Raw genomic sequence first — 27967 nt, forward strand, 5'->3', positions numbered from 1 at the left:
TATAAAACAAAAACACTTTTGGGAAAAAATCGTATATAAAGCTAAAAGAAAATTTGGTTCAGACTCATTGTCAATCGGTTTTTGGAGCCGAAAGAGCTCATAAACCTTTCTTCTTTCTAAGAATATATTTTATTACTGAACAGTCTGTGCGTTAATTTTCCTTCAAAACAACAAGTCCAGAACATTCGTAGGTTTGCCAAAGTGACAAACAGTGCAACAATACAAAAGTGCTAAGAGGTTAGTAAAAAAAAAAAATGAAACAAGGACAATTATTACTCTTATTATATTTAAAAATAATAAGCTCAAAAAGGACCCGTATAAATAAAAACTATTAAAAAAAAAAATCTGTTTTATAGCAAAAAAAAAAAATAAATAAATAAAAATTAATAATAATGTGTTTTAAAGTGCTTAAAGAGAAAAATAAAGAAAAAATTTTATTAAATAAATATAAAGTAATATAATCTGCGTTGAGTGCATCTGATTTGCATCAGTGAAATTTAAAATAAATTATATATTCAGATTTAAATACACCGTTAAGTGCTATAAACTGCAAGTGAAATACAAATTTTATATGCAAATATTTATGAGCTAATTTTAAGAATATTGCGTCACTTTATTAATTAATATTAAATTTAAAAATAAAACCAAGATTTTGTTTATGCTAAATATTAAGAACATTAAAAATGCATTTTGTATAAACTTGTTTTTTGTTTATACAAAAAATGCTTAACCAATATATTTTTTATGAATAAAATGTGTACGTATATTTTGCATTAAATTTGCATAAAAAATTTTATTTATAAACAAAATATCATTACAATTATATTTTAATTAAAAAATATTTTAAAAACAAATTTAATACGATTATGTATGTAGTGTAATGTAAGTCAGCTGTAGGATATATGATATAATAACATTAAGGATATATGTATTTTTATCAAATTTTCAAGCTGACAAGCTTACATATATTTTATTTGAATGAAATTATATTTTAAAATCACATATAAAAATATTTTAATGATTGTTTATGAATTTTTTTAAACATAAATTAAGAAAGTTTAATATGATAAAACATTTATTTTTTCATTTAAAGTTATATTTAAATCAATTAAACCATCTAAAGTCATCAAATAAACTTATGATTAAATACCGGAAATAATATTACAGAGAAACTCAATGTATATTTTATTCTAGATATAATTTTAAATATAGCTAAATAATTTTAATTATTTCGTTGTTACTATTTTTTATATAAAATAGAGAAGTAATTTCAATATAAATAATTCTTTTTATTTTTTTTAAATTTGTATAATATATCAATAGTCTTCTAATTAAAATGTCTAATAATTCAAATGTGATCATTTAAATTAATTAACTTAAAATTGAAAATCAAAAAAAATGTTTATATTATTGTTTCTTGTCAATATTATTATTTTAATAATTTGTATTTGTATTTATTAACATAAAATATAAAACATAAAATTTCAAACATTAGTTTAAGTTCATAGCATAATGTATGTTATAAGTCATGGTGTACTTATAGATATGTCACTTCTAATAGATAGAGTTAGATTGAAGAGTGAAGCAATGAAACACCTATCGTAGACTGGCTTTTGCCTTAGCCATACTAAGATGTCTACACTCATAATTTTCTAGAGAGATTCTATAATACGTGTCTTTCTAATCTAAGCGCAATCTGTAGCACTTTAAGCAATCAATTATATATAAGAACTTTGTAAAACTTCCGAAATCAATATTCTAACTAACTAGTGATGGGTCATAATTGCATGTAATAAAACACAACATAATTGGTAACAAAATCATTTTATTATTTTTTTAAATTTTTTCATTTCATCATATTACTTCAAGATAATGTACTATATATAATAAAAAAATCGTATATAAAATTGTAATGTACTTTATAACACTTTTTAAATTTAATTAGAGAATTGTAAAATGAACAAGTTCTCTAAAAGTATTTTATCGTTTTATTCAAGTATCCAAATCTTAATAAGACCTTATGTTAATTATCAATTTTTAAATTTTGCATTTGCATTATACTTATTTCTGAATAATTTAGCACTTAACAATCTCTTAAATGCATTTTAACAAGTAAATTTACAAAACATCACAACATACGCGTATAAAACGTACTTCACTTTATGCATATATGATATTAAGCAAATAATAAATGTATTAAATTTTAAGTAGGTTAAAAACAACAAACATTTATATAATAAAGATCAATAGAATATATTAAATAATTAATCAATGTTCATGACATTATCACTTTTGGTACCTAATTAACATATATAATACTTTTTGCATACAATTATTTCTCATTTAACATATTTATGGGACACAATTAACTTACAAACATCATAAACATCATATCTTATATTTAAATCTTTACGATAATTACTCATACGCAGTGTTGAATGTATTTACTATTTAATGAATATTTTTTCAATTTGTATAATAATAAAAATTAATTAAATAAAATTCATACGAAAATAAAATAATTCCTTAAAGGTATTCAAAAAGATATTGATATATTTCAATAGGAATAGGAATTCAAATAGTAATTCATTATTACCATTATCAGTAATTTCAAATATAAATTCATTACTAACATTATCGGTATTGGAAATTTTAAAAACTATTAAGTTGATTTACATATTCATTTAGCATATATTATTATAACATGGTTAATGGCAGTCCTGTATTTCTAATGAGCTTGGGATACTTTGCTTGTTAACATTAGAATTCATTCACATATAAGTTCAATTAATTTACTCTGACTTTTTTTTTGTGGTGAAACGAGTGAAACCATCATGGGCCGTTAATACCATCGTCATGATACCGGTGTTCCAGACTCTTACCGACTCTGGCTTTAAATTACAAAATTACAACAATCATTATCACATATATTACAATATTATAATTAATGAGTTAGTTATTGTTTTTTACTTTAGAAAACTATAAAAGATATTTAAAAAATATTACTTTATACATAATTGCAAAAAAATGTTTAAAAACTTCGAAAACGTGTTGACATCAGGCCTTCCGTTAAAGAAATGTACATATAACAAAATAGTTTAATTATCAAAAGCTTAATATCTTTTGTTTAACTCTTAAATACTTACATTTTGAAATTCTTCTTTAATAAATCAATGTCTGTATATCCATGACTATGTCAATTCTTTTTGAAGGTATCATCCATTAAAGTAAAGACATCGGCAGTCTCTACGGATTGGGTTGTGGACGTTATTGTTTTTATAAGGGACTACAAAATTTAAGAATAATAAACTGTCTGATTATTTTAATATGCTTTATGCATCTCTGGTATAATGTATAATAAATTGTAAAACTGCTTATTTTCTAATAAGTGAGATCTCAATGGACAAACTACAAGCTATGTATCCATACCTGTTAAATATGATTCACGGACCATTTTTAACCATCTCGCGGACCACCGGTTGGTAACCAATAAGATAGATCGTCCGCTGACAATATAATCTGAAGATAATAACTATATAACTCTGATATATATTTGTTTTTATTATTCCATATTAAAATTAACCTAAAATTTTAATGATGGAACGCTTGCAATCTATAAACTTTTAAAAATAACTATGACAATAAAAAAGAATAGAGGTGTCAGTATTAGATTTTCGGAAAGGGTTCACTTAAATAAAATTCTAGAAAATAATATAAATCAGAATATGTATTACATACATATTTATATACAAATTGATGTATTTTGTATATAAAAAAAATTGCTATTTACACTTATTATAAGTTGTTTAGGGTGACTTCGAAAAAAGTTTATAAGACTTCAAAAAAAATTCAAAATAATTTGCAATATTTTAAAATTAAAAGTGACATATTTTTTTCATAATTCATTTGAATTTAAAATTGAATGTTTACATTTATATTTTTTATTTTTAAAACAATAGGATTATTTAAAAGCGTGTGCGATTAACGAAAATAGATCTTTTCTATATTCGTTAAGTTGTTTTTTGTAAACAAAAAGGATCTACTATAGTTAATATAAATATTGGTTTTAGGAAAAATATGTTGGCATATTGTTAATGCTAAAAACTTATGAGTTTTATATACACAGTTTGAATGTGGAACAATAATATTAGCAAATAAAAAAAAAATATAAGAATATACGTTTTTAACTTAAATAATCAAAGATTTTTTAAAACACTTTCGTAAACAAAAGATAAAAAAAGGCTCAACTTTAAACAGCTTAAAAAAATAATAACAGACAAGTTTGTTTAATTTTTGTTTTACTTTCTATTTAAATTTATTTAATATATACAATTTTTACGCAAATTTGTTTAAAAATTATTTGTTTAGTTTTGTTATGACTTCTGTTAGTTGAGTAAACAATTTGTAGTCACAAATAATGGGTACGTCCATAGGTTTAATACGCATATTACAAGTTTAGAAAAATATTTTTTACAATGTTTTTTAAAAAAATATTTGAAAAAAAAAAAAATAATATAAACCACATTTTAATCAAAACTCGTAAACAATTTTTTTTTAAATATAAAATATTATAATATATATACATAACGCACTATAATTCATATACATATTAAATATTTGAAAATCAAAAAAATGGAAAATAAATAAAAGAAAATGTGAACTATAAAATATAAATATAAAATGTTAAAAATATATAAAATATTTTTTAAAAAAATATTTAAAAAAAAATAAAAAGAATATACCGCACATTTTAATTAAAACTCGTAAACAATTTTTTTTATATATAATATATTATAATATATATACATACAGCACTATAATTCATATACATATTAAATGTTTAAAAATTAAAAAAAATGGGAAATAAAAAAAGAAAATATAAATATAAAATGTTAAAAATATATAAAATATTTTTTAAAAAAATATTTAAAAAAAAATAAAAATAATTCTAAACTAAAATTTAATCAAAACATGTAAACAATTTTTTTAAAACATAGAATATCATAATATATATACCTAAAGCACTATAATTAATATACATATAAAATATTTAAAAATTAAAAAAATGTAAAATATACAAAAGAAAATGTAGAATATAAAATATAAATATAAAATGTTAAAAATATATATATAAAGGTTATATGTAAAATAAATCATAGCAAAAATGTTATGATTTTTCATTTAAATTAAAAAATAGTTTTCAATTAAATATGACAAAAGTCTTAATATGAATATTAATTTTATTTAAAGAGATCAAGAATTATGTGCCTAAATTGTTTACCAAAATCTTTATATTTTTAATTTTTAATTTTCATAGAAAAAACTGGAAAATATCAGAAATATTTTTTTCAAGAACTGCAGAAACTAAAAATCTACATTTTGATTCAAAATAATTGTTCTCTATATATTTTTTTTGTTCAAACATTTTAAACACAAAATTTAAAAATATTTTTGATGAAATTTCTTTCAAAAACAAACGTTTATCTAAATATTTATTAGTTGAAAAGCTATAAATAGGAACCATTCTCACCTCTACCATCACCAAAAAATACCATTACTATAAAAACTAATAAAATACCAGATAAATCTGATATCGATATTTACAATCCAGTCGTATCTCAAAAGGGTGTTATGCAGTTTAAAAGATTATTAAAGATATAAAAATAATTCAAAATTTAGGTTAGGTTGAAGAGTTCGTTGCTTTGACTTCGACCAAATAGCAAATCTATAGGAAGATTGAAACATGTGGTATATAGAAAAAATTTCGTAGCACCCATAACGTGTTTCATATAGTATTTCCACATTAAAATAGCGCAGTGAGCAAGTTTTTCGAAAAACAGTGACTATAACTCTGTGACGGACACCACATAGACTGCCGAAGGGTTCGTTGCGTTGACTTATACCAAGTGGTATATAGATAACATTATTAGCCCGACATTATATTGTTTCACATAGTATATCCGCATTAAAATAGTGCAGCGAGCCTGTTTTTCGAAAATGACATTTCAAGAAAATGATATTTCACATTTTAAAATAATTCATTTATACATTTATAATTCATTTATATATCATTTATATACAATACAAATTCTGTCAACAGTAAATAAGTTTTGTCATATAAAAAGGTTGAGGCTTAAGGTACTAAATTTCGCACAAAATAAACCGAAAAACTCACATTATATATATGTAATATATATTCATTATAAATACATTAAGAGAATGAGTATTTTTTTAAATTCAGGAAATTATTTAAAAGCACCGAAAGTCAGTGTATTATAAGTTATATTATATTATATTATATAAAGTTATATAATATTTGGCATGCAACTAAAAGAGACTCTGTACTATTGCCCTAAAGGGCTTTTTTTAAAAAAAATCCCATTTCTAATGATATGGTTTGTCTGAAACTCAAAAAATTGTGAAATAAAATATTTGAATACTCGAAACAGCTTTGTATGGTCAAACAAATTTCAATAAGTTAATTAAATTTTTGTTGTTGCTTCTTCATTACTGTTCGAAGTGTTCCAGTTTCTTTTCGTTATAAGATACGAAAGATTCGACAAAAAAAATAACATTAAAATATTATAGTCTTAAGAATATATTATAAATGATAGAAAATTACTTAGACTTAGACTTAGATATAAAACTATGAAAATCTACTAACAAAAACTGACGCATTCCATAAAATAACAAAAAAAGGAAGTTCATTCAGTTTTATAAAAAAATTATTTTGTTTTTATTTTTTTTTTAATTTGATTTAAAATACATTAGTAAAAATAACAAAAAACCTGTCATTTCTCATAATTTTCAAATTAATTTTGAATTTTATTAGAGCAAATTGAATATTTGACAAAATAATTACACCTCAAAGTTTAAACTAATATATTGCAGTACATTTTGTTAACTAATTTTTCAATTAAAAAAATATAAACAAAAACGTTCATTTAGATACATAAATACAAAAAAAAAATGATATATATATATATATGTATATGTCTAACTAGTACAGTAAACAAAAGTTTTAATAATTTTTTCTAATTTAGTTGCGTTTTCCATTTTTCTGATCTCATGATGGCAATGGTTTTGTATATTAAAACATGGCTTGAGCCCTCATTTGCAAACAATGGATTTCGAGCTCAGATACAACAAACAGTACAACAGTTCAGTTTTGTATTGGGAAAATATTTATTTTGTTTTGATTTTTAAAATTAATTTCAACTTAATTAGAATAAAAGAATTATTAAAATAATTATCAAATTAACAATAGAAATAAACAAAATACAAAAATAGATTGTCTAACATTGAATAGGTAATGCAAATCTATCAAATATTGTACTAACTCATACTGGTACGTTAGAGAAAAGCCAGATAATATAGACAACAATATTTACAGTGCAAACAGCTTCTGGTAAAAACTATTTCAGATGTATTTGCTTTTATTGTTCTTCTCATATATGGAGGTACTGAGTTGCAGATAACATATCATTCTCATTACATTATCAACAAAAAAAATATATTTTGCGAAACATAAATAGAAAAAGTAAGTCGAGCAAAATTTTCCAAATCATTATTTGTATATTGTCTTACTTTATCTTGTTTAAGAAACTATGTTAATAATTTAAAAAAATATATATACATTAGTTTATATATTAATTTAATTGTAGCACCACAACATTATTAATGGTTTCATTGTGAAAAATTATTGTTTAAAAAATTAAAAACTATGGTAAAATTTAAATAAATAGAAATTAAAATTAAATAAATAATAATAATAATATGAAATAAAACATGGCAAGAAAAAATAAATAAATAGAAAATATCAAGTCAACCAATAAAAATGTCCTTGTTAAAAAATAAACAATAAAATTAAACTTAAACAGTCACAAAGTAAACCTCTTTACTTCACTCATGCATTAAATCAGTGCACCACTTGTTTCAAATCTATGTACCAAAATATATGCAAAGCACACTAAAAAAGGATGATGATAAATAAAAATGTCCTTATTAAAAAGTACGAAACAAAGTACTTAAAAGTGCAGTTAAGAAATGAACCTCTTTACTTAACAGTCATGCAGTAAAAATCAGTTCTCCACTTAGTTCAAATGTATACACCAAAATGTCTGCTAATATCTCTAAAAAAGAGAAAGATTGATAAATTAAAATGTGTTTATGAAAAAGTAAACAAGGAACTAACGTTAAAAAAAATAGTTACGAAGTGAACCCCTTCACTTCAGTCATGCATTAAATCACTGCTCCACTAAAAAATGAGCACTGTATTATCTACATGGAAATATCTTTATCAGAAAATGGAATAAAATTCAAAATAAATCAAGGACAAAGTAGTCCAGTTCCTTATTCTTAGTTAACTTTAAAATTCATTTTAGTGTTAACTCACAAATAAGTAAATAATAAGTAAAATAAATCATTTAACAAAGTAAACTTTTTCACTTATCTTATGCATGAATTCAGTGCTCCCATTAGTTTAAATATATGTACTTAAATACCTGCTAGTAACACTACGAAAGAATGAAAAGTAATGAAAATGTTTTCATTAGAAAGAAATAAAATATAAAAAAAATCATTCACAAAGTAATTCTCTTTACTTTACTCATACATGCAAACAGACCAATTGTAAATAGCAAAATGCTCGCCAACAGCACTAAAAATAATTAAGATAATAAAATAAACAACTAAAGCGCTAGCTAAAATCACTAAAAAAACGGAATAATAAAATATAAAATAAAAAGTTGCTAGTCCATTGCAATTACTAAAGGGATTAATAAAAAAAATAACTAATAATAAAATAATCATTTAATAAGATATTAATTTATTTCACCGTTTTTGATTTTTTATGGCACCAATGATAATGAAAGTTAATTGCTAAACATATATTAGAAAAGAAGATTATATATCTAAGACACGCTTTCTGCTTAACTCTGCACATATTACATATATAATATAAAATATTACACATGTAAATTAAGTACAATTTTGTTCCGTTTGTGACTTTGTAAAACATTTAACAACTTTTTAATGTCATTACATCTTACAGAGACTTACATCATCTAAATTACTTAATATTAAAAATAGTAATTAGTATAATTAATATTTGTATATTGTATATTTGTATAAAGTGTATATTGTTAATAATAACGTAAGTTTCAATTGAATAATGAAAACAAATGGATAAGGAAATTATTATTATACAAAACTTTAGCAAAAATAATTTTATTTAGAATTACAGATTATTTAACATTAATCTTTATTTCTTATACAATTCTCGAATTTTTTAATGGTGTTATTATAATTTTATAATTGTTACTTATCAAATAAAATGGTTATATATGCAATTAGTTTAACTATACCAAATCTTTACTGACTAAAACCAATTCAAAATAAATCAAATATTTCACTTTCATATTTACTTTATTTTTTTTATTTTATTATATATTAATTCAGTTATAAATTTAATTTTTTTTTTTGGTTATGAACTTAAAGAAATGAGTGGTGTAGTCGTCTACCGAAATATAAAATGTGGCTAAATTATTATATACTAAAACTTATAACAAAATTCTCAAAAAATAAGTTTCTGTATATATATTTGTATCTGAGTTTTTTGAAAACGGATTTATTATTTTATATTATAAGTTTAAAATAATATATAAAAAATGCACTTCACATAGTAAAAAATTTAATTATTTTATGTTCAAATGTATTATTATTGTATTATATTTTAGACCAATAGACCAGTATAACACAATAAAAACTGTACTCTAAATCTTTATAAGCGCTGTAGAAAGGCATGTCGTCACTCTCTATCGGGTTAAGTTTTTAAAAATGGGCTTTCTCTCATATAATTTTTTTCGCATTTTGAGTCAATAACTAATAATTGAGTTTGTTTTTATATAAAATATTATATATATATAAACAATTATAAAAATTATTTATATATTGCATAAACATATATCATATCTCTAATTTTATATAAAAAATATAACCACTATATACAAAAATAATATTTTCTATAAAATTTAAAAAGTATTTAAGAAAAATTAATTATTTTTAATGAAAAATAAAAACGCAAAATACATAACTTCTAAAAAAATTGTTTTTATTAAATAAAAAAAAGCTGTGCAAATAATAAGTACTATATTGGCGTTGTTTATTTTTAATAAAATATTTTAAAATTTTTAAAATATTATTTAGAAATGTTGTTACCATATAGAAAAAGGTAAACACTTTCAATTTCTAATAAATAATTTAAAAAAATATGATTTAAAAAAATATTTTACTTAAAATATTATGAAAAAAAAATCTAAAAATATCATGAAATGAACTAAAATATTATAAAACAATACATTAAAAATAAACAATATTTAGTGAAATATTACAAATCGTGTATTCAAAATATCATACTGCAGTATGACTTAGTTTATTTTATATTAATTAAGTAGGAAACACTATCACTTCAGCTTGATTAATTTGAAATTTGCAGTCTGGATAAACTATATCCAAAATATAGAATTCAAAATTTTATAATTTATACTATAATCTAATAAAGTCGGTTTTGTTTTGTTTTTAAATTTTTTTTTTAGAAATATTAACTTTTTTTCGAGTGTTAATTTTTTGTATATTTCTATACGTATTGAAAATTATTGTAATATGATATATAATGAATTTGAATTTTAAAATTTTATGTAAATTACTATTTTTTAAGTAAATATAATTATTTAAAAAAATATTTATTTTTCAATAAATATTTTCTTATTTATTATATAATTTTTAATAGATAATTAATTTTCTCCTATATATATATATTAAATTATAATATTCATATATATAAGTTATTTATATATTATTATAAATATCATAATTCCTAATATATAATTTAATTATTATAATAAATAACAATTTAATAAAAATTATAAATAAATTTAATTAATTATTAACTAATATTGATTTTATCTTATCAAACTAAGCTAATTAAAAAGTCTACTTTCAAGTTAACATTCACTTTACTGTCTTTTCTTCATCAATCACTAGTTGTTAATATTTTTTTTACAGATATTTTCAAATATGTATCTAACATCATTAGATCATCGGTCTATAAAGATATCAACAATACACATAACATATAATAAAAGCCTTATTATCAATAAATTAGCATTACAATTAACGACGCAGTAATGTATTCTATCTACCTGAACCATTTAGTGTTGCATGTTTACAGTCTTCAGAGTAGTAAAAATGTTCATCTATGCGCAAATAGACAAGCGTGTTTGAACTATTATTGACTATTAAAGCAGACCGCAGACACAATAGCGGGCGACAACGGCGACGAATCGATAACAGAATCCGTCCGTCATTGTTGTCATTGGCGTTTGCGTTTGCGTCGTGCATAATTCTGAACTTGGTTTCTATGTTAATAATTTCTAAGACGCAATCTTTGATTTACGTATGAGTGATGCAATTACAGAAATGTGCAAATTTCAATTTACTACTTAATAGCTAATCGCATTACTTGTGAATGAAATTAAAAAGCGATTTATTATATCAATTAATTTGCAACGTAAATTATTTACTTTTGTTTTTTCTGTTTTTTTTTTTTGTACACTTTTTGTATTCAAAACGTTTTTCCTACCGGAATCCTGCAAAATAACACACACGTACATTTGAAATTGTTACTGTATTTGAATTTCGTTTCTTTTGGTTGAATTTGAATACAAACACGAAGTACAATACGAACATGTGAACCATTTGTCGTAGCTTTTTATTCGTTGTACTCTCTTCGTGCTCTCGTTAATTGTTGTTAATGCCGTTGCTTGGCTTTCATGTCGTATGTTTCGTTTCATTTCGTTCCGTTACATTTATTTATTTGGTTTGTTTCTTGAGTGCTTTATACAAAAATAAATATAAAAAAATAAAACAAAATAAACACAATTCAATTCGCTTCTGTATTTTTATTATTATATTTGTTGTTATTTGATTGTTGTTGTTGTTATTCTTGTTAATGCTTTTTTTTTCAATTTTATGTTAAAGTTTTGCGTATTTAAGTCAGCATCGCTGGATTCAGACACATTTGAGCGTTCGACGTGCGAAAACGTATTTCTATTCAAATCGAATAATTCTTGTGATTTTGTTTTTTTTTGAACTTTTTCTCCTATTTACTTTAATATATTTTTAAATTTAATAAATAATAATAAACTATACTAATATGTACGAAATTTATGTGTGATTTTAAATATTACGTTTATTTTCGAATTTAAAATAATTTAATATATTTACAAGAAACAAAACTACAAAGTTAATGTTTCCGTCAAAAATTTATATAAAAAATATAAAACAACAAATATTTTATTTTGCCAAAAATAAAACAAGTAGAACTACAAAAAATAATTTTACATTAAAATAACATAAACTAAATTAATTATATAGCTTTTACTATATAAAAATAAGTTGCAAAATATTTATAATTTTTATAATTTAAAAAAAAATTTATAAAAGTTTTTTAAATAAAATCGAAAAACAGAAATTTGTGATTAAATCGAAAAAAAGTGCAAAATATTTTACATTAAAATAATATTGTGATAAAATATAAATTTTAATATTTAACGATTCTCTTAAGAAAGGTAAATAATTTGTTTATGGCTTTCATTGTTATAATTTATTTTTTATTCGCACTGTGTTTTTTTTTATTTCGTTATAGAAATTTTAAATTTCTGTTTTGTTAACGAGCTTAAATAATATTTTTATTGTTTAATTTTTTATTATTATTATTGCTTTATTTATATTTGTTTGTGTTAAAAAAATTTATTATGCTAAACTGGTGCGGTACATTTTTTTTTGAGCAAAATCATTTTTTAAAAAATGTTGCTTAAATACTTAAATATATTAAAATAATTTTTTTTTTAATTTTTTAACAAATTTTTAAATAATACTAAGGAATTTAGGGTCTTATATACATATTTTTCGAAATACATATTTTTATGTAATTTATAGAAACCGTTAATGTTATAAATACGAAATAAATATATATAATGTAGGCATATAAATACATATAAACAAAAATAAAAATAAATTTTTACTTACTTTATTTAAACTGCCTTTTTTAGGCGTAATAAAAATAAATATAATAAAAAATATTTATATAAATAAATATTTAAATGTTTTAACATTTTTATATATATTATTGGAAAAAAAATTTATTTTTAAAATTTATTTAAAAAACAGTATAAAGTTACTAAACAGAACTAGAGTCCGTTTAATTAATATAATTTTCATATATTTTTAATATAGTACATTTCATACCAACAAATGATATTGAAATAAATAAATTAATATTTGATATTTCATTCATCATCATTAATGGCGCAACAATCCTAGTTGAATCTTGGCTTTCCTTCATTTATATTAAATAATTAAGAAATCTTTACATAATAATTTATTATTATTATTGCTAATTGATCATTAAAAAGAAATAAAAAACCTATAATTTATTATTTTTATTTAAAAACAATTTATATTTTATTAAAATATTTTTCCGATATTTCGACTATCTTCAATGGTCATCTTCAGGGAAACAGTTTCCCTGATCACAAATAAAATAATAAAATATTTTGAATAAAATCTTTACTTAATAACAAAGCTATACTTTTTAAACTTAAATAAACAATAAATTCATAAATTTTTAAAATTGTTTAGTTGATATAATCTGCTTGTATTTTTATATAATGTATTTCATGCAAACAAATCGTATTAAAATTAATAAATGATATTATATATAATTATATGATATATCATATATTATAAATAAAAATATTCACAAATATTTTTATATTATTCATATATTATGAGATATTAAAAAACCATAAGAAGACATTTGCTTTATATAAATAAATAATAAATTCATAATCAGAAAAATATTTTAAAAATTTTCAAAAACCTATATATTTCTCGTAGTTTCGAAAAAATTTTTTAAACCCATTCCAGGTGTTCAAGATTTTAGCCAGATATATATAATATATGTATACATACCATATATGTATGTATTTGGTATATATGGTATGTTATACATAAATTCGATAATCAATTTATTTCCTCCCCAAATGACATATAATCAGGATATGCTACTACTTCAAGAAATAGAAAGATATGATAGATTATAGAATGATTTTTTGAAAATTTCATTATTTCAAAATCATTATAATCAAAATTTAGATTATAATGTATTATTTATATATATAACTTCTATATGAGTTCTAATATTCGAAATTACCGGAAGAGTATACAACAATTTTTCTTTTTCCTTCAAATTTCTATTTACTACAAAATTTGAAATTTATTTTTTAAATTTCAATTTCTTATTATCTGAGAAATATGCTAATATCTTATTTTGTAAACAAAGTGTTTAAAATTAAATATTATTAGTCATATGCTCATACGTTCTATCTAATATCAATTTACAATACATAAACTACATTAAATTCATATATTTAGTAGTATTAAATTGTTCAAATTAAATTAATTCAAATCAATTCCAATATATGAAATTATAATACAAAAAAGTTGTCTAGACTAAAGACGAAGAAGTTGATGTTGTTTTTCTCATAATTTATTAATTTTTAATATTTTTGTTCATCAATAATTTATTCAAATGAATGCTAAATAGAGTTAATCCAATAAAAATCAAATTTTAGCGATTATTTTTTATTTTTGAAACAGTATTCAGTTTAGAAACGTCATATAATTTCTCCTACGGTTCAACCACTATTACTGGAATTTCTCTATTTTGTTATTTTAAGCATTATATTATATTGTTTTCGTACTTACCAGAGCCATCTAAAGATTTATTTCAATTTGACAGAGAAGCAACTCAAATCCACTTCTAAGTTGCCATTACATTTATACAAATATATGTTATTACTACTTCTTTGTCAATTTGTTTAAAAATACAAAATTATTAACATCTTTTTTGAGTTTCTAGGCAGAGTATAAAACGCAAATATATAAATCATTATATATTTAAAAAACAAAACATTTTAGCAACGAACTTATACAATGGTCTATCCTCCAATATATATATATATTGATTTACATTGTGTATATAAAATTAATAAAATTATTGTTACCAAAACTTCAGTATCTCAGTTTGTCATACCCGACAAATAAATGTCACCAAAGCTTCAGTAACTCAGTCTGTCATGCCCAATAAATCAAATTATGGTCACCAAAACTTCAGTATCTCAGTCTGTAATACCCGACAAATCAAATTATTGTCACCAAAACTTGGTTATCTCAGTCTATCATAGTCAACCTTATCCTGAAGTTAAATACTTAGTTTTCAGAGTTTTTCAGAGTCATTATCTTTCACATTATTCTCATAGGTTAATAACTCTCACCACATATAAACAGTAACGGACAATTATTATCAATCAGAGTCTTTTAGAATCATTATTCTCATAGGTTAGTAACTCTGATCTCAAGAAAACAGTAACGGACAATTATTATCTTTCTGCTTAGCAAATTTACACTGCGACATAGAGATCTATTTTGCTCATTTTATGGTTATAGTGAATTTCTCCGATTCTAATTTCCTCTAAAAATTATAGTATTGAAACTACACTACAAAGTTCAATTTCTTGTTATAACGAGAAATGCTCACTTTCGGTTTTAAATCAGTGCCTGACAAATTCTTAGCACGAGTTTTGAAGTCTCATTATCTTCCCTAAAAAACCTACATGTTTCATTAGAGTGATTTCCTAGTTTTGTGACTTAATAGTTCGATTACATTATTCATAAATCTGAATTTGTCTATTGTGATTAGGTAGTACACCATGGGCATGGGGCCATAACCATGTATGTGGTAATGGAACCATAACAGTGACAAAACTGCAGTTAGTAGATAACTGGAGGTTTGGACACACAAATAGACCATTTCAGCCCTGCAGTGAGCTGTCAGAATTTCTGTAAGGTTTCTTAAATTATTGTCATAGCCAATTATCGTAACCAATTTCATCTTAGAGTTATAGTATATTCCCATGTCGTTTCGTGGTCTACTTCAGCTAAATCCTTCACTTCAGTCCAACGTCCCACAATACAATAATATAGTATATTCCTCTTGTTTTAATAATATTATATTAGTAGGCAATTTTATCTTAAAGTTATATTACATTGCTCTTATTTTTAATAATACATATAATTATTATTTCTCTCACGATTTAATTTATGATATTAAATCTCTTTAATAAAAAGTTTAATAATTTTAAAATCTATCATTATTGTTAGTATTTAATTGTGTGAAAATTAAGAAAAATAAATAAAATAAACTATAATTGTTTAATCAATTTTTTTGTAATTTAGTCTAAATTTTTTATATGATATAATTTATCATACAATTAGATTCATATGTGGCTTACATACACTATATATATGTTACTATATATGTATATATAATAAAAACTTCTTTGTAGTTGGAATTATTATTCCGTAAATAATTTAGTTAATTAATTTTTTGTGTAAACATAATTTTTTTCTTAACTATGTATAAAAAATAAATTATTTAAAAATATATAAAACTATTTTTTAGTAGACAGTCAACATAGTAGTAAACAAAAAAAAAATAATTATGTATATTAAAACAAATAGACTTTACTTAAAATGCCGTAAAATGAAGGAAAACAGGAACTCAATTTTTCATTTTAAAATTACATTTAATTGTTTTCTGTTTATTTTAATGTTTTTCTTTAAATAACTTTAAATAAATTTTATTTACATTAATTTAACAATTTTTACATAAACCATAAAATGAATTAGCCTCATTAGGTTGCGACTTATGCGCGTTATTCTAACGTTTTTATCGCAACTTGGCAGTTTGCGATAAAAGCGTCGTCTATGCGATGAAGTTTGAATGAAATAAAAACAAAAAAAAAGTTGTTTAGAAAAATTTACTAATTAAAATGTGCATAAATCTAAAGTAATTTTATGTTAATTTCACATTAAAAATGATGTAAATTTGCAGCTCATTGAAGTCAAGAGAAGAAAAAAAATCGCAAAAAAAAAAAAATTAAAACAAATAAAAGAGCATTTACCCGTAAAATATGCAAAATTATAACAACACTAACTGGTTTTTTATTTTCTCATGTTTTCTTTACATTTTCATAATGTAAACAACTTTATTATTAAACTAAATATTTATTTATATTTTCGTATTAAAACCATATCCATATATGCATATGAATGGTTTTGCATAAAAAAGAAAATATTTTCGTTCGAGTAAACGTGATTTTATTAAGATTTATTCTACGTTGCGCCATCTCTCTGAATTCTTTATATATTGTATATATATATACAATACATACGATATATTCATTTATTGTATATTGTAAATAAGTCATTTTTTTTTGTTTTGTTTCTGAAGGTCTATCATAAAACTGTTATTTTGACCTAAATATAATATGTCCGTCTATTTCCGACAACTGTCGACAACTGACAAGTCGATAAATTAATTGATTTGGATATATTTTGTAGAAGTGATGTAAGCACCAAGGATGATTTTATTAAATTTATTATTATTTTCTTTAATAAATTTCAGGAAAATGTATGAAAAATGACAGCCAATAGGAAGTATAATGGCATTTAATAGTAATATTATAACACTTTTATATAATAACTGTTAAACATACCATAAAATTCATTATTAGAAATGATTATTTTAAATTTACATTGGCCGTGGAAACTATATAATGCTTTGAACTTTCTCCCCACAGATTATTAACAAAAATTTCACACGAAATGCGGAATAAAATTAATTAAATAATTAATAAATTAATAAATAATTTAAAAGCTATATATTAGTGCAAATAAACTGTACTTAACTATTAACAATTTTAAGCAGATACTTTCTTCTGAAAGCGTTTTTTTAATAATTATAGAGATTATTTTAACGGACTTACCATATATTGTTGTTTCAAATGAATTCACTATATACTTTCCATAGATTCTTTCTTTCAAAATGAATCAATTATACTTATAGTAACCTTTTTTCATTTTACATCCTTAACATGAATACCTTATATCCTTATTAGGAAGAATAACAGCTAACATTATTCATCCTGATAATAATACATATCGCTTATTTACTTTACTGTTTCATAGTGTCATACTGTTTACTGTTTTTTAAGAAAAAAATTATATATTTTTAAGAAAAAAAAAATTATATTTTTAAAGACAAAAGAAAATAAAAAAAAAATTTTATATTTTCCAAGACCACTGATGATGAGTATTTGGCAATACTCGAAACAGTTGTATGGTCAGCCAAAAATTCAATTAATTAAAATAATATAAAAAATAAATTTTTTTTTGTTGTAGTTCACCATGTTCGAAAAAACCTCTTTCTTTTATAGTTTTAAAAAAGAATTATATGTTTTTCTTTATAATTATATTTTCCTGATTCATTTATAATACATAATCAATCAAACCAGGTTTTTGGCTTTAGGTTTATATTCTTGTTAGATACGTTCTATATAGGGCTTATAGCACCTATATATGCTAGAAATGCTATATAATTATCATATATAATTGCTTATAGTAAATATGTAGTTTGAAACACAACTTTATTTTTACCTGTCAAAACTGACAGGCTTACCAACACCGCGTTATCGAATCTCAGAATGGTTACAGGCTCCTCGGGGAGGTATACAGTTCTGCGGTTAATTATTGCTTAGTCTGATAAAGTGATAAACAATAATCCAGACAAAAGTGATAAACAATAATAATAGAAAGTAAACATAACAACAATATAACATAATAATAAAATCTGATATAAATTTTTATTATTAATTAAACTCCAATATATAATTCAATTATTCCTAATATAATATATACGAATTAATAAATAATTGTATAATATATTGATATCATATCACATTTATATTATGACGAATAAATAAATATATAAATAATGTAATAGTCGGAATATTAACTAATTACTACTGCAACTCAGTTATTTCTAATTAATCACTCTAATTAGAAAAAAATCAAATTTTGGAAACTAATTAATTTAAATTAATTAAAGTAAAGTGAAATACTAAATATTATATAATTTTTCTAAATATAAATTGCAGTATGTCATTTTTTTCTAACAGTTTAAAATTCCACTTTAAAAAATATAACGCAATATTTTGGTAGTCTATAATTAAAAAAATTATAATATACTATAGTGTATGCACGATATTTGCATAAATGTAAAATATTGGAATAAATTTTACTTTTAATAGTAGCACTGCATTGAAAATTATTGGATAGTAATTACTGCAAAGAAAAAAAAACTAAAAAACCTCTTTTTATAATATTTAACCTATATTAAATTGTTAGCACTTTTTTGCATATATGTTAACAATTCAACTTGGCATTAAATAAATAATTTTTTAAAATAAAAAATATAAAAATATAAAAAAATTATTGTCTAAATATGCACATATCAATAAGATGAAATGAACCCACTTAAAGCGGGCAATTACAGTAGAATCTGTATCTGAATTTATCTTAAGCTACAAATCGAACAAGTTCCGCTCTTAATTGCTTAATAACAATTTATTTTCATTTATTTATTATTTTTTTTATTTTTTAAAATTTAGTAAATTAATTTTTTGAGCGATTTTTGCCGGCACTTCAAAACGCGTTGCGATTTTATGACGCTGGCATATACAGCGACACGCAGATATTCCGTTTGGACATTTCAAAATTAAAATAAAATTAAATAAAGCATATCTTTAGATTAATATCACATTATTACGAATATTATTTCAACTTCCCTTAAACATGTAAAATAGTTTAAAAAATGTTTTTAAGAAATATTTATCAGCGAAATGCAAGAATTTGTAAATTTCTACTTTTTCTCACGTGCGAAAACAGAATACTGCGATAATACGCGTACGAAATTGCAGTTGGATTGATTCGAGCAACTTCAGGGTTGAATTATATATGTAATTTTATTGTACCATATTTTATAAATAAATTTTAAAATTATTTAATCGCCATAATTACAAAGTAAAATTAGTTATAACATTAAATGGTGTAGTGAAATTTTTTTTAAATTTTTTAATGGAGATTTTTTTTATGACTATATTATTTTCACGCTTACAAAATATTGATCGCTGACAAAGTGTGAACTGAATGAGACCTGTTAATTAAAAATCATTATTCATACTTATTTTAGAATATTCATAATCTTTAATATGTAACTTTCAATATAGAATATGTGATTTACCCAAAGTAAATCTAATTAATTAATGCTGTCTGTCTAATTAATGATATACATACATATATGCGTCAATAGAATCAATGTATGGAACTTAAATTAAATGTTGCTAAAAGAAAAATATAACCTCTGACGCATGTATTAATTTTAAAGTACTTCATAAAACCTTTCAAAACCCATTTATTATTTAGTTCAGATTACTAAGTGCATCTTAAAAATTTAATTAATTGTTACTGCATGTATTACTGTTTCCAAGAACACTGGGAATAATAGAGTTCCTCTATTATTGTTCATAGACTAGTTACAACTCTGTGGGTAAAATACTATCACTTCAAGTGCATCTTAAAAATTTGATTGATTGTTACTGCAAGTATTACTGTTTCCAAGAACACTGGGATTAATGGAGTTCCTTTATTATTGTTTATAGAGTAGTAAAAAATCCATGGATAAAATACTATCAGTCTAAGTGCATCTCAAAAATTTAATTGATTGTTACTGCAAGTATTACTGCTTCCGAGAACACTGGGAATAATAGAGTTCCTCTATTATTGTTCATAGACTAGTTAAAACTCTGTGGATAAAATACGATCAGTCCCGAAATTAAACAATGTTCATAAAATATATCAATTTGATAAAATATATTATGTGTATGATTCTAAATTGCAGAATTTATTGTAATTATCTTCTAATAATTATTATAAAAGAGCCAAAATTCAGATATATACATTTCAAAAAATATTTAATAATTATTTTCTTAATTAATAATTATTAATATATTAATTAATTATTAATAATTATTTAATAATAACTTTTATAATAAATGGTTAATGAATATGACTTTGAGCTACAAATTTAACAGAGTACTAGTACAACTCTTGGTACTTCCTATCTTAAAAATTAATTATTCGGAACAGTCAAAATTTTTATTTGGCTAAAATTTCAATATGTAAAAGAATAATATTATTGTTTTAACACAAATCTTACTATACAATCATAATTATTATTATAATAAATATTTATAATTTGATTGTTTTTATAGATTATCGACTTTAATTATTACTTAATTTTTATGGACTACCGAGGAACTAACAGTTTCTTACTGGTACTCAAAGAATGGCTATTGAATATTGATTTAATAAAAAACTAAAAATAAGAATTAAAATATTAATGCATATATATATGAGACATATATATATATATATATATAAGACATAAAAAATCTGTAACAAACTAAATTTTATTTTATATATTATATATAAATATATTTATTATTTTATAGTTATTTTTATTATTTTATATATTTATATTATATATAATTATTTATATATAATTATATATATTTATTATTTATGTATATATTTATATCATTTATATATACATAATTATTTATATTATTTATTTTACTTTTGATTCTTCTCTTAAGATCCTTCATTCACATATATGTATATACATTTTAAATCTGATAGCAACGGATATATTTCATTTATAAGATTTAAAATATATTTAATTTTTTTAATAATTGTAAATAATTATAATAAATATGTGTATATTTTTTAAATTTATATATATTTAAATATATTTAATTTTTTAATAATGATAAATGATTATAATAAATTTGTTTATATTTTTTCTATTTGCAGATCGATAAAACTTACAACAAAGCTTCTATATAGCAAAACTATTTTTTTAATATTATTAAAAAATAGTTTAAACTAATTTAAGGACATTTTTCTGTATTTTTTTTACGGGAAATTTTTTTACATTTTTTATCGACTCGATTTCAACGAGCACAGTTTAAAATCCAAAACCGAACTCATAGAATGGTAGAAAGTGATCTGCATAAGAACAAGAGTGATAGTAAGTATTGATTATAAAAGTATAACTATATCTATTTAATAAAACATATTCAATTTTATGTATTTTGTTAAAAAAAGCAAGAGTTCAGATTGTGTATATACATTTTAAATAATATTTAATAATTTATAAGGAAAAGGATTTTTTTAAATAATAGCTTAGTGCGCTGGTAATTCTCACAACAGCAATGAAGATTAATATGTATATATTATAATACGATGAGATAATAAGACTTTTTTTAAATTATTTTGATCTTAGCTACACTACTGAATTTAAGTGATATCGAGGGAGAGAGAGAGAGAAGATTCATATATACCATATTCAGATATTCAGTATTTCAAGATATAATATAATTTCTCTAAAATTAAACACATAATCTATTGTAGATATTAGATGCAATTCCATTTTAAGTATACTTTTTCCATAAACGATTAATATTAGTAAACTATACAATATATTATCAATACAATATATTTTTAATTAATACCTTCTATTATAATAATAGGTTTAGTTCTAATCGTTTATATAAACGAATGCTAGAGAGACTACAAGGCAAAGACAAAATTTCATTTAGTTTTGAGAATTTTGAACCACTATTTAAAATTGTTTGTTTATACGACAGTTTAATTTATTACTATTTTAGAAAAGAATTTATTTTTTATTTAAATTATTATATAGGAGTCTATATAAATATCGCCGACGTTTCGAAGTTTATTTAACTTTTTCTTCAGAGCGGAGGATTATTACCACTCTTGTAATAAGGGTTTTAATAACAATAATAATAATAACACTAAAAACTTTTAATAAAACAAATTGTTTTTCAAATATTTATATAACGTATGTAAATAAGTCTTACAAAGTTAAAAATCTGTTTTTATGAATGAAAAATTTTAATTTTTTACTGTAATTAATAATTACGAATAACAGATTTCCAGATGAACAAAAAACACTTAAATGTGGTAACAAAAAAAAATATAGATATCCGGCAGTTATTATTAGAAATAAATAAATTTATTAAAAATTTGTTAGAAATTTTGCATTAAATTATTTAATAACAAATAGCAAATAACAAATTTTGTAATTTCCTATCATTGCAGCTGTTAATGTAGAAGCGGGTCTACAACCAAACTACAACGTCAGTGCCAACAACTCAATTGATAATCGCGCCATCTTACAGCCATACTCACTAAATACTAGTGAGAAAGATCCTGAATATCGTTTTGCAGCAGTCAACGAAGCCTATGAAGGTGACAACACCACCAACAATGGCAAGCATGACGTAGAAAAAGGTAGTAACGCTGTTGTTGCCTCAAATGGTGGAGGAGGCAATGGCGGTGGTAATGGTGGAGGTCGCTCCACAACCGGCATACGTGCTGGTTTCGAGCAAGCCATTGAAATGTGTGGCTATGGCAAATTTCACTACATTTTACTCGGTATCTGCGGTTTAGTGAGCACCAGCGAGGAAATGGATGTTATATCCATGTCTTTCATCCTACCCTCAGCACAATGTGATTTGAACTTGAATACATCTTCAAAAGGTTGGCTCAACTCGATTATCTTTATTGGTATGATGGTTGGTGCATATTTCTGGGGTAGTATTGCTGATTCTGTTGGCCGTAAAAAAGTGTTGATTGTCATATCCTTCATGAATGGTTTCTGTATTGTTGCATCGTCATTTTCGCAAACCTACGAATGGTTTATGTTGTTTCGATTTCTAAATGGAGCGGCGTAAGTATAACAATAATTTTTTATTAAACAAAAAAAAATCAAAAATCATTTGTTTAATATAAACAAAACTTTCATAACAATCATGAAAGATGACTTTAAAAAAATTTCAAAATGTAGCCATGATTCATACAAAACACAATGAAAATCACAAAAAAAAAAGACGTGAACTCTTTAACGCTAATTTAATTAACTTAAGTAAAAATAATATACTTGAATACATAGTGGCGAGGATGCTAATTAATATTTTAAATACAAAGTGGTTGAGAGAAGTACGAAAATACTACAAGGAGAGGGCCAGCACGTTGCCAATAATCGTTGCTATTTCGCAAACAATCAAACTGACTTAATGACAACAGCTTCAGAGTCCGTATTTTTGGAAGATTTTTCATTTTTTTTTCGTCTCTGAAATTGTGTTTTGGTATGTTTTAATGGGTGATCCACACGTACAGACGTAGTTACTACTCGCAAAATATGAGTAAAATTTGTGAATTTTTTTATCAACACGAGTTCGCTAATTAACTTTATTTAAAGTTTAACACCCAAGCACAGAATAAACATAAAATATTTACGAAATTTGCTCTTAAATATGACAAATAGTTAAGGTATTCTCTTAAACGAATTCTTATACCCTACACTGTAAAATGTTAAGAGTTGATGATACTCATTTAGTATATCTTTCAAGGTTGCGATTAGAAATCAGGAGATTTTAGAAAATATATATATTGTTAATTATTAGGTTCATTATTATCATATTATGATCATTATTATATTTATTCATTTAATATAAAAGTCTTCTATTATCTAATAGACAAGAAATAATTTTCTAGTCCTGTATTAATTATTCATAGAGCATAATATATAACTAATTTAGAAAATATATATAAGTCCAAATATACATAAGTCTAAACTAAAATGGGGCATTCACTTGACCTGCTTTACTATTCCAATAAGAGATCCCGAAAGTCTTTTCTTTGTTTCCTACATAGACAATGAAGTAGGCTAGTTTCAACAAAGTTTTTATTTGGTAAAAACAATAAATATACCTAATGGTTCATAAAAAATGTAAGGCACTCAATTAAAGGTGACTTTAGTTTTCTTTTTAGTGAAGGTAGGTTATTGTCTGGTATTTTTCATCTTCTTTATTTAGGTTTAAAAAACCTATTAATATAGGTTCAGTATATAACCGATCTCTAAGTTTTTATAAGAACCTATTTCCTACACACTTTATTTGTGGTGACACAAATAGCTTTCTTTCCGAAAAATCATAAAATGATTGATATTCATCTCTTCGACAAAATTTTGAATCACAGAAGAGAGTTTTTCATTTTCTCGGATACTCGCCAAAAAGCATATTAGTGATTAATATCTACATCCTTATAGGTATCCACTTTCTTAATGGATTGACATTCCCAATTTGTATATTAAAGACAATATCCGATATAAAAAATAACAATTTTTTTACAGCTACAAAATAAATATGGCTCTAACCGTCAGGTAATCCTCTGAGTTTCCATTTTTACTTAGCATTCTTTTTTCACATTACTAAATTTATTCTTAAATTCCATATTCGAGTTGTAGCTACCAGAATGAACTTATTATAACCTATTTAGCACCTCAATTGTAAGACTCGATTGCATAGTAAATAACAAATTCTTATTAACTCATTTGTTTACAAACATTATTGTACGATTAAGTAAGAAAATTTAATTATTTTCGCAATGATATACTATTTATAAGCCATAAATATTTACAATTAGTATTTACAAAATAAATATAAGAAAAATCTATAAGGCCTTTCATAGAAAGAATAATTATCTTTGCAACTGCTCTTAAAATTTTTAAATTAAAATTTAAATACAAAGTGGCGAAAGCTTGTTTTAAATAATATGTATATACATTAAATTCCTGTGATCTCGATTATATATATATTATTCGTAGGTCGTGAGGAGAAAGTAAGAGATGACGCCTATTAAAACTCATTTCACAAATTAAGACAATTCAGTTAGGGAAATTGAACTCTTTTTTACTTTTACTTTTAGAAATGACACATGTTTTTTAGCTTTATTTTAAAAACAAATGCAAGAGAACATCAAATAATTCTACGCCTAGAAGTCGAGAGAGCTCTATTATATTTTTAGTCTTTGCTTCGCTGGAGGTGATTTCTCGATATGATTCTACACTTTTTTTTGAGGAGTCATAGGTGCATTACCATCCTTAGAATGTGAGTCTATCTGTTCTAATCACAATTCCTTGTGGCTATCCGGCTATCCGATTTTGATCAAGACAAGATAGAAAATACTGGGCATAAAGCTCATAGCCCCATCTGCTATTAACAAATAAGCTTTTGTAAAAAAAAAAACGCCTTTTGTTCAGTTAAAGTCAACCATATCAAAAAAAGTCTGTTATAGTCACAGGGCACGACTCAGATAAAAACTTAGAACGCTACCATATTATTTTCTACATCTATAAACCAAAAAATATGTTTGTGTCTATTGCACAGAGTAATTAAATAATTTTGCTATTTTCTTTTTAGGTTTTTTTTTATTTTTTCGATATTTAATCTAAGTATGTAATTTAATCAGACTTCAAAATATATATTAAACACCACCACCACCACTTTACTTATCATTAAACTTACCTAGGCAGCTTTATTAAAAAAAATTATAGTTATATCTAGACATAAATAAATCATACTCGTATAGTTTCATTTATTAAACTAACATATATTTCAAATTTTTCCATTTACTTTAGAAACCATATATATAATTAATGTTGTTTAATTTCTTTACAGGCTTGGCGGTAGTGGTCCAGTTATTTGGTCATATTTTGCTGAGTTCCAACCGAAATCGAAACGTGGCTCCATGTTAAGTTTCATGGCTGCTTTCTGGACATTTGGTAATCTCTTTGTTGCTGGGTTGGCTTGGCTGATAATTCCTACCAAAATTGGCTTCATCACTCCTCTATTAACCTACAACTCATGGCGTATTTTCTTGATGGTCTGTTCCATACCATCTTTCATTGTAGCATTCCTACTTTTTTATTTGCCTGAATCTCCAAAATTCTTATTAACCAAAGGTAAACATGATAAAGCTATGGCTATTTTCCGTGGCATTTTCGTTACAAATACCAAAAAAGCACCCGAATTATATCCTGTATCAGAATTGGACATTGACGAGAAATTATTGGCTGAAATTAAAGAAAATCAAAGTAACGTGAAAAGCAAATATAGTAAAATGATGAGCGGCATGGCAAATCACAGTAAACAGTTATTTTCATCGCCCATACTTAAGTTTACGCTTATTTCTATTATAATCAACTTCACATTCCACATTGGTTATTATGGTCTTATGATGTGGTTCCCCGAACTGTTCAATCGTTTCGAAGAGTACAGCTCAACATTCCCTGATAAACGTGCCGGTGTCTGTACTGTAACCGATTATGTGGTCAATATAGCACATCATGAAAATGCAGTATGTTCATCACACATTCCATCATCAGTTTTCATGGAATCGCTGATATCTTTAGCATCAGCTCTGCCAGCTAATTTAATAGCTATTTTGGGTATGGACTTGCTTGGTCGTAAATTCTTCTTAATTTTCGGTACAATGACGGCTGGTGTCTGTTCTGCTGCTATGTACTTCGTCTTTAATTCCACACAGAATTTAATTGTTTCCGCTGTATTCAGTGGTGCGATTTCTGCAGCCAATGCTGCGCTGGATTGTTTGATTACCGAAGTATTTCCAACACATTTACGTGCTACAGGTGTTGCTATTTCCATGGTGGCAGCACGTCTTGGTGGTATTATTGGTAACATTGTGATTGCTACATTGCTGGATCAATATTGTCCAGCGCCAACATTCATTGTCGCGGCTCTGTTGATCGGAGGTGGCCTTATGTGTCTGTTCTTGCCCAACACCACGAAAAAAGAATTAAAATAAGAAATTGCAATGTAGATAAGAAAACTAATATAAGATGGAACGACCACTTGTTTCGTTAGGATTGTTGTAAATTATAGTAATAAAGAAAATAACAAATACAAATATTAATATAAAAATACTATAAAATAAAATAAATAAATGTAAAAATAAAAATACATATGTTGTTTTAATATTTATAAATCGTCATGAA

At 23.4% G+C, this 27967-nt stretch overlaps 2 protein-coding genes across 2 annotated transcripts in view; both read left to right on the top strand.

Annotated features, from left to right (window-relative positions):
• Positions 1 to 27892, top strand: LOC119669547 (synaptic vesicle glycoprotein 2B). Its single transcript, XM_038079478.1, has 4 exons — positions 1 to 237; positions 21898 to 22114; positions 23209 to 23839; positions 26631 to 27892. The coding sequence occupies exons 2-4, from the start codon at positions 22078 to 22080 to the stop codon at positions 27775 to 27777; spliced, it is 1815 nt and encodes a 604-aa protein (XP_037935406.1). The 5' UTR covers positions 1 to 237; positions 21898 to 22077; the 3' UTR covers positions 27778 to 27892.
• LOC119666533 (serine-rich adhesin for platelets-like) overlaps positions 1 to 27967 on the top strand; it is a 378359-nt gene that overhangs the window by 276542 nt on the left and 73850 nt on the right. The window lies entirely within an intron of this gene.

The sequence above is a fragment of the Teleopsis dalmanni genome, chromosome 1 (assembly GCF_002237135.1).
Source record: "Teleopsis dalmanni isolate 2A chromosome 1, ASM223713v2, whole genome shotgun sequence".
Classification (NCBI taxonomy): Eukaryota; Metazoa; Arthropoda; class Insecta; order Diptera; family Diopsidae; genus Teleopsis; species Teleopsis dalmanni.